The sequence below is a fragment of the Hirundo rustica genome, chromosome 3 (assembly GCF_015227805.2).
Source record: "Hirundo rustica isolate bHirRus1 chromosome 3, bHirRus1.pri.v3, whole genome shotgun sequence".
Lineage (NCBI taxonomy): Eukaryota > Metazoa > Chordata > Aves > Passeriformes > Hirundinidae > Hirundo > Hirundo rustica.
The window spans coordinates 83088790-83105812 of NC_053452.1; the positions used below are offsets into that span (position 1 = coordinate 83088790).

The following is a 17023-nucleotide window of genomic DNA, read 5'->3' on the forward strand; positions in this document are numbered from 1 at the left end:
TGTATGTATGTTAGGATACTTTTTTTTCCCATGTGAATTCCTTTTTGTTCTATCAACATAGGCTTTATTTACCATGGAAGGCATATTTGGCAGTCTAATTTACAAGCTTCAACATGTATGAAGACCAGTATCATATTTACTGCCTTCCCTTTCTGTGTTCCTAAGGCTAATCTAAAAATGATACAGCTCTTACTAACTCCTTTAGACTCCAGCAGTCAAAGCTGCCTGGGGTCTGGAGTGCTTTATCAACTGCCCTAAAAAGCTGCCACTGGCACATACGTAGTTCCTTGGACTAACATCTTATAGAGTATGGATTGACATGAAAATTTCCAAGTTTCTCAGCTCTGAACATCGATGCATGTGACTTGGCTTTTCTTTCCAGATGAGAAGCTAGAGCAGCAACACAAGCATTCCTCTAATCCATGGCAAACAGCAAGCCAAAAGCCAGGGTTTCCTTGAAGCTTCATCTGCTATCACTAAAACCAATGCTTTGTTCACATTTGCATTGCTCAGCACCCATCACTGCAGTTAGGAAGTGCCTTTACCTTCACAGTGCTAGACATCTGCGAAGTCCAAAGATCAGACTGAACGAGATTTAGGCAGACACTCACCTTTCACTCAGGTACCCAAGACCTGCTGAAGACTCAGAACTTCTCATTACTGAGGTACCTTCTGGAGATGTTGGTGAGTGATTCCTGATGGATTGCTCGGGAGTCCCCTCTACCACACAACAGCTGCTGCAGTACCCAGCACTTCCTCACCAATGTGGAGGGGACTGCACTGCCTTCTGCTGCAGAGAACTCTATGTCGCACTGCATGAACATCCAAACACATGTGGGTGACAAGTTTTATACCTGATAGGAGCATTTCAAAGTACGATGCCACTCTGCAATAGCAGGGAAGAGCTTTATGCCCCAATGAGTTGCTGAAGACAAGCAGCACTGTACAGATCCGTGGTACTGAACAGCTTTCTGCCAAACTCCAACCAGACAAGGAATGTGAAGAGCTTGACTCTTCACTGAAATATTTTATCTGTGACTTGGCAGTACTAGGTTAACAGATTCATTTATTTAGTCTATTAAGACTACAAAGGAAGGAAGTACAAATCCAATTCATATTTCCTTAGATATAGTTACTCAAAAGCCAATTAAAAATACAATTAACAGTGACAAAATGGGGAAAAGCCAGAGACACGGAGCATGTAACAAAGAGGAATTCAAAGCATGCCTGCACTTACCACATAACATACACATTAAGTGGGTACAGAGACAAACCAGAGATCCTTAAAACATATAAGGGTTAAGACCAATGGACAGATGCTGCTTGAAACTGACCTACTTGTGTTTATTCAGGGTTCAGAAGTGTTCAAAACTGACCTATTCCTTGTGTTTATTCAGGGTTCAGAACAGTGGTACCACTATTCCACACCAAATTAGTCATATCTTTCATTGCAAAATCTGCCTGGATTTTAGCAATTCATCTGATTAGAGCCAAAATCTTGAAGTTGCATCATTGTTTAGCTGTGAATATTCTACCTGCCAAGAAAAGGAATTGAGGTGAGGAGTCAGATTTTTATCTCAGGTTTCATTTCAGCAACTCCCATGTAAGTGTATGGACAGGCTCTATAAATTCTTCTGCGTCCATACAGGTGTACACCTCTGTATCCTACAAGTAAATCACACTGCATTGCCTGCTCCATTCTTTATGGCCTCTATCTCACCAGATTTATCTCTTGATTACTTTATGTGAAGCAGTAAGCAAAGGCACACTGTGCCAGCGCCCTGACAGACTGACAAGCCTTGTGCTCCAGGCAGGTGGGCATAGATACCCAAGCTGGGAGGAGATATATACATCAAGTAGAAAGGAAATACACCCATAGTAGCAGCTTATCCTTAGCTGAAAGAGGACATGCCTTAGCAATAAGAGTGTTAAAGAGAGAAATATGATAAAATGTGGTATGTTTTATCATTGCTGCTGAGATCTCCATTTAGTGTGAGCAGGAAGGCAATAAGTGTAAACAACTGGAAGAGAGAAGCAAGGAGTTGTAGTAACTGGCACCTGCAAGGATTAGCCAGATATCCTTGCCAAGGAGTTTGGGGATCAAGCTAGACTTCACACCTGGGCTAGAACTCAAGCTTTCCTCAACTGTTGAATTTTTAATTTGATACTTATCACCACTCCCAGAATTAGTTTAAACTGTTTAGCATTATCAGGTCCTTAAAAAAAGAACAGAAATCCACAGGAGGGACCAAAATAGTGACTTACCTTCAGACTAACTCACACCCTCTCCTGCACTCTCTGCTGTTAGGGATTTTACCATTTCCCTCCTGCACAGCTACATGTACAGCAGTAGCACCTCAAGAGTGCCTTCCACAAGATGAGCAGGAGTTTGACTCCTCCAGCATCATGGTGATGGATCAGTGAATAGATTTTTCTTGTTCCTTAGTAAAGTGTCCTTAGAGCAGAGAGATATGCAATCAAACAGCCCCCTTTTCTTGTTACTTGTCAAGGACTCAGTTCTAGGTGTTGTCACAACAAGATTGACTACATAAGCAGAGCCTTCAAAATTAACTATTTAGTTAATTGAATTCCAAGTAACCTTACCAAGCCGATTTCAGGCAGTCATAAACTCATAGAATAAAGAAATGTCCTGAAGTGGAAGGGATGCACAAGGATCATCAATTCCAGCTCCTAGCCCTACACAGAACACCCCAAGGGTCACACCATGTGCCTTAGAATATTGTCCAAACTCTTCTTGAACTCTGTCAGGCTTGGTGCTGTGACCACATCTCTGGGAAGCCTGTTCCAGTGCTCAGCCACCCTCTGGGATGAAGAACCTTTTTCTGATATCCAACCTAAACCTCCCCAACACAGCTTCCTGCCATTCCCTCAGCTCCCACCATCAGAGAGGAGAGATCAGTGCCTGCCCCTCCACTTACCCTCATGAGGGAGCTGGAGACTGAGTCATGCTATACTCATTCATAAATGAAAAGTGAAGTCTTCTTCAGTTAGGTTTCTGCAGTTCGGTTTATTTTATAGTGTCAGCTGCTGAGCAGAGCTTTTGGACCACAGTTTCAGATTTAAGTTCCCAAACCCATTTTTCCATCAAAAATTACAACAGAACTTACTGAAGTGTTCTCATTTACCTCTGTACAGGTCACATAGCTGTGCTATCTCACTATTAGCTGATACAGTATTATACTGTACATGTATACAGTAACAACTTATACAGAGACAGACCAGCCAACTTGTCTTTCGTTATATACAATGTCCTAAAATGCAGCCTTGAGGGAGACAGTAATGCAGGACGGACATTTTGTAACCTTGAAAAGGCACCTAGCAGTTTCCTGTTACCCAACATTTAAGACTGGGGGCGGGGGGTGTCCTTTAAAGCTAATCAAACAATGTTTCTGTAATTCACTTATACTGTTAAGGCAGCAGCAGAACCTGAGAAGGAACATAGGTGTCTATAAGGCAGAAAAAAACCTGGAATAGATTGAGGACTGGTAAGTGGCAGTTGCCAAGCTAGACAGGCATCCTGCAGCATGTCATTGAGGTGGGGAAGGAATATAAATGAACTACCCATCTGCAATGGAAAAAAATATTTAAAAGGGATGACTGATAACAGCCCACTGCCTCTCAGCAGCCCCAGGGCACTTTCATAAGCTCTCTCTCATGCCAGTTATATTTCCTGTGGGTTCTTCAGCAGTCATGGAATAAGAGAAAGGTTTGATAAAGCATACACTATAAAAAAAATAGCTGTAGCTATTGTAGCACTGCTGTGCAGTAACGTAGCACTGCTTCTCAATTTTCTACACAAGCTAGTGAAGCAAAACAGCAAAAAATAACAATTGTAACATCAGAATAATTACAGATTTTTTTCCAAGATCTGTAATCTAGACAAGTACTTGGGAAACTTTTCAATTTATGGAAAAGACATTTCTGCAGAGTAAAGACTTTCTTCACAGGTTTTTCTCTGAAATGGCCGATACTTCTTTCCCCCCCTTCCAGAGAAAGCCAAAGCGTTTCAGGTCCCATACCATACCAGTCTCTCAAGCTGTTTAGAATATGAAATGTGCAGAGCAATATTTTTTCTTCATTGGCTTCAACTTTGAAAATTTTAACATCTATATAACAAACTATAAACAAAAGGTGGAGTACAATTAGCATATGTACTCCTTATGCCTGAAATGCCACTGAACTTCTGCAGCAGCACTAAGTCTTTAAAAAAATTAGCAAGAACAAGACGATTATGGGGAACAAACCTTTTTCACTAGAAATATGGGACAACTACCCCCATCCTGACAGATGACTAATTGAGATTCCACACCCTGTTTCATATAATGACAGTGAGATCAACACCTTAAGTTTATCATTCCAGGTTTGTTCTTGTGTGTGCTCCAACACTGGGCTGAGCACACATTCTCTGCCCCTGCTCCAGCCCTCCTCTATCAGGAATAGTTCCCATCCCACTCGTGATCACTCTCCCTGTGTAATGTGGAGAATCACAGCTAACCCAAAACAAGGAAGGGCATGTATGAACATACATTTGCACCAGAAATGTAATTCAGTTAAATAATCACCAATCAAATAACCATGTAAAATCCACTTCTCTTACATTCGGTGCATTTTAGAGAATGCTTAGTATTAACGTTTTTAAAAATCCAGATTAGTAATTTATTACCATTGTGAATCCTGAAGGATTTCGTATTATTTTTAAATTGGAAAAGCAGACTACACTTATAATAGCATTTTAATACAACAAGAGCCATTTTATTCATGTAAGTTGACAACAGTGCTGATGATTCCATCATAACACTTAACCACAGGAACAGCTCAAAAACTGGGTGACATTCACATGCATCTACCAATACTGTAACTGGTGGTTTATACAGTGTTCATTTCCTTGGTTATGGTCAAAATTGGACACCAGGTATTCGTTAGTAAAGGACAGAACAGCATAACACTGTTCATGCCTTCAAAGATATTTCAAAAGGTATTTCATGTTTTTCACATACATCAACTGGCATTTTTTGGGAACTTTTTTATATTAGCTTCACATAAAAGCTCATCTTAAAAGATTCTCATACAAGTTTTTGTACTCCAGACACTGTAGTGCTTTGTAAGTAACACAGACCATAATCACCAAGTAGCCATTGTCACTGCTCAACCCGAGCAGCATGCGAGGAGTGAAAGAGCCCACAGTGAAAAGCATTCAATTCAATTCTTTTTAATGACCTGCAAACATTATCAGAAGAACACAACGAACATATAAAAATGCAAACTTTATGCTGAGTGTCCTTTTAAAAGCTAGCAGCACAAAACATTTTGAACAGACCAGACATCTGTTGCCTCCTGAACAGTCGTACATCATTTTGTTGTCCATGTGTTTTGATTCCCAGTTTTTGTGAACGCTGATACATCAAGAGTTTTACCACTGCTGCACTGTTCATATAAAGTCTGAAAGTTAACACACATGGTATTCAGGTGAACACAGTTGTACTGTACTGTACATGGATTCAAACCATGTAACAAACATTACCACTTGAAATAAATCATCACATACTGAAATATTCCATACCAAAACTACTCTGTCAAATCAAAAAATAAAAACACTTAAGACAGTTTAGTTGTACCAGCTGTAATGCAGTGCTGTGCCCAGAAGACAATACATACACTGACTTAGCAGTGTGGGCAAAGTCACAGAGCTTCACAAGTCAGGACAGAACAAATGAGCTACAGAAATCTAAAATCAAGATCTAAAAATCAAGTTTACTCTATTAAATATCTCCACTATGGAAACACCAGCATGGAAGGAGAGTTATTTGTATACTCAGAGCATGCAAGCTTTACATGAGATACTCAAATGCTCACAAACAGCCAGACCACCATTTTGTTAGAAGAATATCTACTTGGTCATCCTCATATTTAAAATAGATCAAGTGCAATTAGAAGTGTAAGCATAAATTCCTTTAGATTTAATATACACTGAATGTGCTTCCCTCCCCACGAAAGCAGCTTTGTCTTCTCAAGGTCTTATATATAGTTTACCACCATTGCTTCTTCTGAGGCACAGGTAGGAAGAAGAGAGTTGAAGATTCATCAAGCTTCTCTTTCAGGTGGTAACACACAGGAACTCATTTACACATAGCACTGCATTAACAGTTCAGCAACTTCCAGGAAGCAGGAACCGTTGCAGTCCAAAAGTGAGCACACTTAACAGATCAATTTAGATAATTTCTCCACAGTGAGGGCTCTTAAATTAGAAGACCCCCAAATAAGGGAAGTTTAAAAGCAAAGCAGATCTACTGGGACATGGAAAGGAAAGAAAAAACTAAAAGTAAAGATAACTGGCATCATTTTCAACCCTTCCAATTCAGAAGAATGTAGAGAGATTCTGCATCCTTGCAAATAAAAGCACTAAGATATGCACTGTTTTTCCATTTATGGTTAAAGATTTCATATATGTATTGTTTCAGCTTTCACTACCGAACATCCTAACCTTTGTCTGCATGAGCATGTACTACTGTACAAAACAGAAAAGAATTTACTTACCCTCGCAGCTCTGGAAATAGAATTGGGAGAATTCAAGCCAACAAGCTGGCCAAGGATACGTTTCATTTCCTCTGTTGTTCCTTTTGCATTTGGGACACCTGCAGTTAATTTATAGTTATGATGAAATTGTATACATTAGCAGTATAAAAATTGCCAGAACAGTTGGTAAGAGGTTTAAGAATTAAAATATTGAAGTCTTTTCTGAAGCAGACTTAGGCACCAAACAAAATTGACAACAAGCTCAGAGTATATCTAAGACTAAAACGTTTTTTAAAGCATAGTTACAAATCCTATTTAATAAAAATGTAATTTAAAATAAATTACCTGTTTGACAATGACTTTGAATTTGAACATAGGGATGTACCAGCAACTCCGAAACAGAAATTCTTTCTTTAGGATTTCTAATTAAACAGCGCTGCAAATGAGAAAGAAGAATGTTTTGCCTATCAATTATGAATTGTCCTAGGAATTAACAGTATTTACTTTGGATGTTCAACCAAAGGACTTAAGTCAGATTGCTTTCAGTATTTACTTAGCTGGTACTGAGCTGAAAAGAGACTTTAATATGGAAACTATATGAAGTAGCTCTAGCTTTATTCTACTTTTGGAATAAGGCCTGTTACTACAAGTAGCAGTCAGCAACTATTTGTGGAAAAAGTCTCTCAAGCACAATTCATTCAGTTTTAGAAAATATGCTTTATTTAAAGAAACCACTATTATTTAAATCAAAGGGAACAGTTACCTTGAGCACATCTTGAAGATCCTTCTCAGCAATATCTGGGAACCCTATTTCATAATTTGGATCAACAATAGCATGCATTTTATTGATGTGACTTGTTATATGTTGAAATGGAGTCCTTCCATATGTCATACAGTACAAAATGCAGCCCAGTGACCACACATCACTTTTGGGACTTATCTAATATAAGAAAAATATAAAGATTACTCTACTTATGAAACTGGCCCTTCAGTCACTTTATCATGTAATTGTACAGTTTTCATTGTATAAAAGATCTCTAACTATTACACAAAATCACCAAGGCAGCATGCCATTATCTACTAAGACAGTGATCTGGCTTCCTTCACTGATATTCCATAAGAAAACTATTCTTATTAACTATTTTTGAAAATCAACTTACTTAGAACTAGCTTAAAACTAAAGTTAGTCCTTAACAAGTCAAACTGCAGGATTCAGATTTAAAAATAAATACAAGTAAAAGCATACTAAATTATTTAAATCTAGGAAAGAGTGAAAGATCACAACTATGTCTCCAAAGTGCAAAGTCACAATTCAGTTCCCCCTGGGTTTAAAGGATTCAGAACCATATTTCAACCATGACACCCAGGCTGTTGCTTGCAGGACAACTTTCCACTTCTGTTGAAGCACTTTAAGAAGCACAGAATGGAGGAGAGGAGGGAAGTGGAGAAAGATGCAGACAGATAATCTGACTCCCAGCAGAGCAGTTAGATTTTTGCTTAGATGAGCTAAACAAGTCTGCACTTTGCATGCAGTTTTAAATTAAAACTACAAAACAAGGTAAAAAATTATCAAGAAATCCACTTATATTTTATTCTCCATTTAGAAAGACAAGATTGTATTTCATTGCATAATAATACTTTCATTCAACTGTTAAAAAGTTAATCTTCATGTACATGCCAGTACATTTGGATTTTAAATACTTTTTCACCAAACCATGTACCCCTCATTGAAGTGTGAACTGCCAGTGTGAAAATGCCTCCCCTCAGTACTTTTCTCATCATTTACATTCCATTGCCCTGGTGATGTTATAAAATTTTCTACAATATACAATACTATGTAGCACAGAAAAATTAATAGGATACACTGAACTCACACATGTGGCCCTAAAATGCCCAAGCCTGTGCCTCTGTTTTACTTTCAATTTTTCTCATTAATTGAGCGCTCTACATTTTTCTAAAGACCATCTGCCAAATGCTTTTAGGTAGAGATTAGGCTTAACCTTCCAACTCTGCACACCATCATCATGGCACAATAAATTTTCTTATGTTCAAGTTTCAGGAAGATTTTGAAAAAAAACCCAATTCTGAATATACATGATTGAATTACTTCCTTCTCAACATGAAGGGAATAGGAAGAAAAAGATCATACTACCTTAGACCGAGACTTGCCATTTTCCCCATAGGAAGACCTATCTTCTATTGCTTCAGGTGGCATATAATTCATTGTGCCAGCCTAGCCATAAACATGAAAAAATATCCTGTTAAGTAAAGCATGCATTAAATTTAATTCAGTTAATAAAAACTTTAAAATTTCTGTCCCAAAACACTGAAAAGCATCTTGAAAATCTTCTTATATTAAGGCTGAAAGCTATTATTATTCTGTTCATTAAAAACAAGTAAAAAACAGTCTATGTGAATATTCATATACACATATAAAACCATTCAGCATAAAATTTCAATAGTAATCTAAGTTATTACAATCAAAGTTATCAGCAGGTACTATAGCACTTCACAGAAAAATGGACATGAATTTTCCAGAAGTATTTCACCTGAGAATCTTTAATGATACTTGTCACATCTGGCTGCATTTGGTTTGCAATGCCAAAGTCGATTAGTTTTAACATTCCATCAACTATCAGAAAGTTTGCTGGTTTCAGATCACTGTGAATAATGCCTGTAAAGAGAGTCTAAAGTAAATCCATATTACTACGATAAGGTTTAGCATTACTCAACTCCCATAACCTCTGCACAGAAAGAAAGTGCAGATTGGCTTTTTCTGAGTCTTGGCAGATTTCATAAAAGTGCTTCCATTCTTTCCTCAACAGTTAAGACTTGTATGAGTTCAGAGTTAGAATTACTACTCATTCAAATCTGCAGGTACCCCAGAACAGCTCCAAGCAATTTGAGTTGCACAGTTTTGTCTCACTTTGGGAGAGACCCTCCAGCTCTGTGTGCACATGGCCACACTGAACTGGTGCTCTGGAGCAATTCAGTGGCCTGTCCATGCCTGTAGTTCTCTCTTTAATTAGCTAAGCAGGTATATAAATAATTGTATTGCTTAGTCTCAGTAAAGGTACCATTCACTGAGGAGCATACACAACTGATTTCTCACAAACTCTACTTGCCCAATTTAACATGAATTTTGGTTACTATCTACATAATCAACCAATCTAGCTTGAAAGTTTACAAAAATCAATGTATTTTTTTTCAAAACATCACATGTATGTATGTACCCTGATTTTCAGTAGGTTTTGCTGTTTGTTATATTATTGAATGCTCTAGTCCTGAAAATAGGTGATGCTTTCTGCTATATGTACTAGTCTTCACTTCATTATTACATAGGAAAAGATCCAAGTCTGCCCTCTAGTTTATGCTATACAAACAGAATGCATACACTTTAAGTATATAGGTAAATATGAGAGGAAGGCCTGAAGAACTCCAGGAAAAGGCTAAAACACTGTCAAAGTAAAGATGGCAGAGCTGTCATTAATGTCAAAGCAACTTCTGGAGAGAATGAGTGGCTAAAATTTGAGTCTAACAGAACAAGTGGAATTGGGAGTATACAATGTAAAAAAACAGAAAATATTTTATGGCTGCTGAAAGAAAATAGCATTGCATAAACAGTGATATTTGTGAGATTCCTTCTTGAGTTAGCTAGGTCTATCTCTGGATTAAGATTTACCTTGTTTCTTTGCTTCACTGTTTGTTTTTTTTTAATACAGTAAATACCCAGCTTTACGTTACACCAACACTAAAAACAATACCACCTCCAAAATTAAACCAGATCCATATTATCTGCCATATATCCTATACAAATACCTAGAATTATTTAAGAATACCATATTCATGGATTGTGTGAACAGCTTCCAGCATATTTTTCCAATAGCTCTTTCGTTCCAGTGGATCCATCTTTTTTTTCTTTTTAAGCCAGCTATTGAGATCAATATTTCCACACTCCATTACCATGTAGATGTGTTGATCAGTAATTTCACTAAAAATAAAATATGTGTTAAAAGTGCAGGAAATATCTTTGTATAGAGAAATACTGATTAAATAAAGTTAGTCTTTACTCACTAGCCATAAAGGCGGATGATCTTATCACTGTGTTGCTGCAGTTTGCTCAAATGAGCAATTTCATTCTTATAGCTCTCAACAGTCTGTTGATCAGCTTCCTCTAGATTCACGTATTTGACAGCATACAGCTGCTTCTTGTCATTCAGTACTTGAAACACCTGCAAAACAGTATGAGTTAATAACTTCATTCACCCCAATTCTGATTTGCTTGGGTCCTTCACCTCAACTCAGCCAGAATACCAAAGACTACCTTTTCAAAAGGAAGAAACAATACAAAGAAATTCATACAAGTCAGCATGAAAAAGAATCAAGAAAGAAGACACCAGCTAAAACAGAAACAGCCCTCTACCAGAAGCTGTCTTGGTGCCGCATTATATTTCACCAGGTTCATCATGAGTCTGCAGTGTTCCTAGGATAAAGACTACAAAATAACACTCCCAGAGATACAGGTTTGATCTGCCCTCACACATTCATTTTGTCACAGGAAAATCATTTGGAGGCTAGATCACATGGCACATTAGAAGAGGTTGAGAGCACAAAGTCTCATTCAGTCTTAAGATGAGAAGGCTGCACAAAATCCTATTGCTGTCTTCAGCTATTTAAAGTGAAGATATGACAGACTCCTCTTGAACCATCAAAGTATGAGATGCAGCAGACATACCTAACAACAAGGAAAATTACAATTGGATATTTTGGTTTTTTTCACTGTCATATAGTCCAACAGGAAAACTGCTTGTCCAGATAGGCTATGAAATCTCCATCCTTTGTGATATTTAAACACAAACCCCCACATGTAACGTGGTCTATTTTGGCCTTGTTTTAAGCAGACTATGACAAAGTGACACACAGAGGTCCCTGCCATCCTACCTCACTCTACAATCATACCCTGGCAACACAGGGACCCCTTCTTTCTGGAGTTCCCTGCTGACTGGAAGCTGGCTAATATTAGTCTAATTGACAAGAAGGATGTGAGGGAAGACCCAGGAAACTACAAACCTGTGGGCCTAAACCTCAGTTGCTGGAAAAATTACAGAGAATATCCTACTGGGTACTACTGAAATGTAATGATCAGACACAGTCAACATGGATTCACAAAGGGAAAGACCTCTTTAAGTAATCCGTTAAATTAGCTATCCCTGGGACACATCCTCCTAGAAGCTATACTAAAACACATGGAGAACAGGGAGGTGATTTGAGAGAGTCAGCACTGCTTCAGCACGTGCAAGTCTGTTTGACCAACCCAGTGGCCTTCTGTGAGGGAGGGACTACATCAGTGGACAAGGGAAGAGACAGATGTCATCTGTCTGGATTCTGTAAGACCTTTGACATAGTCCCACACAACAACCAGATAAACTGCTTATGCTGTTAAGAAAGTAAGGAGCTATAACAATCCCAAGATATTCCACCAATACTGTTTCCCAAGCTCCCATGAACCCAAATTTCCATGTAAAAAGTAGCTTGCTTACCACTTAAGACATAGCTACAACTTTACTTCTCACACAAGTTACAGTAGTTAAGATTGCCTCCTTCAGGCTCTCAATCAACTTCACAAGTCACCCATTTCCCAACAGTGTGATCACACTGCTTTAAACAACAGCCTCTCGCATTAGGACGTACACAATGCAGCACAACTCTTAACAGAAGTGCTGATTCTACCAGGAATTTTAATGCTTATTCTACCATAGAAATTATCTTCAACAGCAAAGAGTCTAAGCATAGCACTAAACCAGCCAAGTTCTGGATTCCCTGGGTCAAATATTATGTACTTGCTAACACTGGGCAATCATTAGATGATTTCAATGTGTATTAACAACAGTACTACTGTGTAAATGAGTGACTGCCTAGAAGGATAAAGAAGCACATTACCTTACTTGAGCCTCCACTACCTATTTGCTTTAACACTGTATAAACTCTTCCATTGATGACAAGACATTCATGTGAAGGTATAGAAGCTGGGACCTGTGTACACACAGAAAAGGTTAAGAAATAAATATTGGTACATGCAACAGAACTTCAGAAAGCCCTGCTTTTTATTAAGTTAAAACATTTTAAGCTGTCTCGCTCTTTCTGAAGAAGAAATTTGTTTAGAAGCAATAAAGAAACTTCAAATGAAAGCCAAATCCCCATATACTGTTTATAATTTGGCATGTGACATCATTGAACTCTCGGTAAAAGGTGCCAATGCTCTTCATACTGGAAATCAAGGGAAGGATGTTCTTTAATATGGCTTCCCAGATCATTAGGACAACTCCCTCTTTACATATAACATCAGAAACTATTATCCAAGAGACTTTCAGTCCCAGCATGAAACTTAAGAGCTGTACTGAAATCATCTATCATTTTATTTGAAGTTAATTACTAGCTAGAAGACTGCCATACTGTGAAATTGAAACAGCCTACATTGCATCTGCTACACCAAGCCATAGAAAGGCCTCAAGTTTGATTTATTATACTTATCATCTGGTAGGAAGCTTAAACCTATCCCCCAGTTTTATCTACACCTATCCCCCAGTTTTATCTACAACTGGGAAGGTTCCTACCTGAATGTGCAACACATATAAGGTAATCCATTTTCACATTATGTCAGCCCACAATAAATGTATCAAAAATTGTGAAATCTAACAACGGTGGAGGAGAAATGCAATCTTTTACCTCCCTCAAACTCGTGGTTTTCAACACACACTGCTTTTCTTTATTGGTACTGTAATGTAGTGGGTAGTACCACTCTAAAAGCCCTGCAGGACAGAAATAGAGGCTCCAACTCTTTCCCCTGTCATTAAGTAGGATCTGAAAAGGTTTAGGTTGCAGACATAAAGGCTCCAGCATTTTGACAAAATTGAACTGATTTTTCAACGTCTGACTTATGTCATCTAAATTCAGACATACATATGAAGAAAGTTATTTTGGGCATAATAGACTACTTTCCATTATTCACCCAGGAAGATGGACAGTAACTTCAAAGTAAAAATATATATATTTATCATACCTAAAGTAGTTCCCAATGAAAATATGTACTAAAAACATGACAGAAAATTGTTACCTGCAAACCAACTTGATTTTGAAATGGAGTTGCTGGAGTATGTGGTAAATAATAAGGGAACTGGCTGTAGGGAGTAGAAATTTGACATCCTGGTAGAAACTTGTCCTTTACAACTGGTGTGCTGAAACTAACAAAAAATGTGAACAATATCTGCATTAGTTGTATTTTCTTAAGGTAATTTTAACAACAAAGTGGAAATCTTCACTGTTCCTTGAAAGTTAAACCCTATTGACTAGCAAGAGCCCAAGCCTCCTTAAAAGTTATCATTATTAAGACCACTTCTTCATTTAGAAGTCCTTTTAGAAATACACTGAAGCTATAACATACTTAGCGAGTTTGTGTTTTTAAAAGTATTTGCTATCTTCAGACAATAGCTGGCACTTCCCAGCAACTGAAAAGTGAAAGTATAAAGCCAGAAGAGCTGACTTTCAAGAGTTTGAGCCAGTTACTCTTCTCCAGCTTATTGTCATTTATTCAAAAAATTTTTAGATTATCTAGTTTTAAAGTAAGCATATTAAGACAGCTTAAGAGTGTTCCTTCACAAACTTCAAAAACCCTCACTATTGCCTTGAGAGCTTTAGCTACACTGTATGAGCAGAAAGATCATGGATTTAAGAAAACTTAAGAATGAAAAAATCCTGGTTTTTTTATTTGTTCTCCTGGTGTGTCTACCACCTATTTAGTTATATTTCTGAACACACTTTATTTTTCCCCACTATATTTACAGAATCTAATGCCAAGACCAGAGCTGGAAAAGAATGTTTATAACTAAGATTTAAAGAGTAGATTTTTGAGATTAATATATTGATAGATTTCAGTGGTAAAGTAAAATCACAGAAGAAAAAAAAAGACAAAACCAGTCCAAAGCATGGTTTTCTTTGAATACAGAAACACACAGCAATTCTGCATATTTACCACGTACATATAAACTAAGCAAAGAGAATCTAGTCAAGGACTATTATCAAGTTCCTTCATGAAATTATGTAGCTCATGCCCTACATAAATTCTGAATTCTACAGCTATAGAGACAGAGGTCCTACCAACAGAACCGTGCTTACTCTGCATATAACCTTGACCTGTATGATTCATCCTAGGACCTATGAAAATAATAAGCAATCATAATTAGAAAGACTTGCCAACACAGGCATAGGGGTTTATGCTTTATTTAAGGTAATATAGATAAACAAATGCTATATTTTCCTAACATAAGTGCTTAATTCTTCAAGCCTCTGGATTTCTTGAAGTGCTTTTAAAAAAACTTCATACACTTGCATCATGGGAAATAAACTGATATATATTTATCAACCTAGATAACCTGTCAGACACATTAAAAAAGTTATCTAAAAGGAAGTGTCATGTAGCAGGGATCAGGGAAAAAGGTAAATGCTCTACTAAGGACTGACTGATTTGATGGCAAACATTCAAATACTGAAAAGCTGCCCAAAAAAGCAAAGTTCCTTAAATGCCATCTGAATCTCAAAATCAGGCACTTTACAGAAGCACTTGGAATGTTTGCTATCTAAACAGAAAAATTTAAGAAACCCTGTAAAAATCTGTTTAAGTCTTTCCAGATATCAGCTACCATGTTATAGTAGGCTTACCAGGCCATATAATCATTAGATGTGGTACTTGGTGTTCCATAAATGCGTGATGGGTCACTTTTCTTAGAACCAGCATCTGGTGGTGATAATCGTCTTGAAACAGGATGACCAGACTGTTCAAGGTTTGTTTGTTTTCCCTACAAAGGGCAAAGCAAGATATATGATACAAGGAGCTGCAATTGAGAACATAGAAATAATTTGTTCAACATGAGAAGGCTGCTCCTAGCACACATGTAGCACATATTTTTGTTACTTTACCTCTCCATAGCAGCTTTTCTGTGACACTTCTTGAGTTGGCATTTTTTTTCTGGCATTAACACAGTTTAGTTTAATCAGCTCCAATTGCTTTCTATAGCTTTCACCAAAACTAGATTGTTGCTGTTGACTTTCCAGATTCCTGGGCTCTGGTATCTTCAGCTCCAGATGCTGAACTTTATTTTCTACGGGAAAAAACACAAACCAAAACAAACAAACAAAACCAAATAAAAAGGGAAGAAAAAAAAAAACAACCAAACAAGAATGAAAAAAACACCCAGATCATTAAAATGATTCAATATTCAACATTTGAAAAGTTTCTAGAATAATTCTACCTCATTTTCTAGATCAGACTAAACAAACACTCCATGATTTACTGGAATTAGGCCTTAAAAACAATTAATGAAATCCTCAGGCTCCATATTCAATTCAGTGTAGTAAACTGGCAACTTTCTTCAAAATCTCAGAATAATACTGTAACAGTAACAGACATGCAACTGTTTCCTTCACCAAAACACACAACAGGAGTAAGTTAATAAACTGTACTACATCCTGGGATATTGAGCAGGTTTATAAAGCATTGAAGATAAGCTTATTACCATACTCCAAATTAGAAGCCTGTTGTCTGTGACAATTGGCAACCTATAATTCAGTGTAATGACTGAAGCCAGAGGCCTGAAGGGACTTGGCAACCTGTCTCCTGGTTGCTTTTGCACAGATAGTACAAGAGTGAAATGGGATGTGAGTGCAGGCTGCAAACAGCACAGCTTAAGAGTGTTCCTTCACAAGCTTGAAGAGTTTTCTTTTTGAATTTCTAGAAAGGAGCATCCCATGCTGAGCAGCTTAGTGCAATTCAGCTGCTGAAGGACTGAACTACCTCAACTAGCATCTCAGGTGGAAACATGAATGAAGCAAAACAAGGAAAGTATTATCAGAAACCCAAACTGTTCCAAATGCAAGTCAGTGGGAAAAGCTCAATGGAGGGCTGAGGGGACACTGAGGTTGAAAAATCACCATTTTTCAACGGAAATGTTTCTTTCCTGTAATACATAAGTACTTATACAATCCTAAATCCCACTCTTGCAATATTAGACATTTTCACCTAATATTTTTAGCAGGATGAGAGAGCCACTCAGGGAACCAGCTTTCTGATGAAACACTGAAGTAGCAAGTAGCCTAGGAGGTTAGTACGTGTTCCATATTCCATGAAGTCTGTAAAAAATTACTAGCAGCCTTCTAGATTTTACTAGCCCTAAAATCCTTGCTATAAATCCAAGTTGGTTACGACATTTTCCAGAAAGACACAGCATAACGTGACCTCATCTAGCTGACTTCACACAACAGTCAAAGTCCATGTATTGATAACCCGATATCTAATGAAGTATTTATTTCTGAAATACACCAAAACTGGCTGTTTTTAAAAGAACTGTAAGCATAAGTCTCTGAAAGTTAATAATGCAGTAACTTCTGCTTTTTGAAAAGCATCTTGTTTAGCAATGCATTTTTAAGTTATACAGAA

General features: G+C 37.5%; 1 protein-coding gene across 6 annotated transcripts in view; it reads right to left on the reverse strand.

The window, feature by feature from the left end:
- Positions 1 to 4751: 4751 nt before the first annotated feature.
- Positions 4752 to 17023, reverse strand: part of TTK (TTK protein kinase) — a 28398-nt gene continuing 16126 nt past the window's right edge. For all 6 annotated transcript variants that reach the window (XM_040060341.1, XM_040060338.1, XM_040060342.2 and 3 more), the window contains 12 exons: positions 15508 to 15689; positions 15250 to 15386; positions 13649 to 13775; positions 12475 to 12567; positions 10609 to 10766; positions 10374 to 10525; positions 9084 to 9208; positions 8687 to 8767; positions 7298 to 7474; positions 6880 to 6970; positions 6556 to 6653; positions 4752 to 5460 (listed from right to left, as the gene is read on the reverse strand). In XM_040060341.1, the coding sequence (XP_039916275.1) occupies positions 5371 to 5460; positions 6556 to 6653; positions 6880 to 6970; positions 7298 to 7474; positions 8687 to 8767; positions 9084 to 9208; positions 10374 to 10525; positions 10609 to 10766; positions 12475 to 12567; positions 13649 to 13775; positions 15250 to 15386; positions 15508 to 15689 (1511 nt within the window). In that variant the 3' untranslated portion in view covers positions 4752 to 5370. The remainder of the gene's footprint in view (positions 5461 to 6555; positions 6654 to 6879; positions 6971 to 7297; positions 7475 to 8686; positions 8768 to 9083; positions 9209 to 10373; positions 10526 to 10608; positions 10767 to 12474; positions 12568 to 13648; positions 13776 to 15249; positions 15387 to 15507; positions 15690 to 17023) is intronic.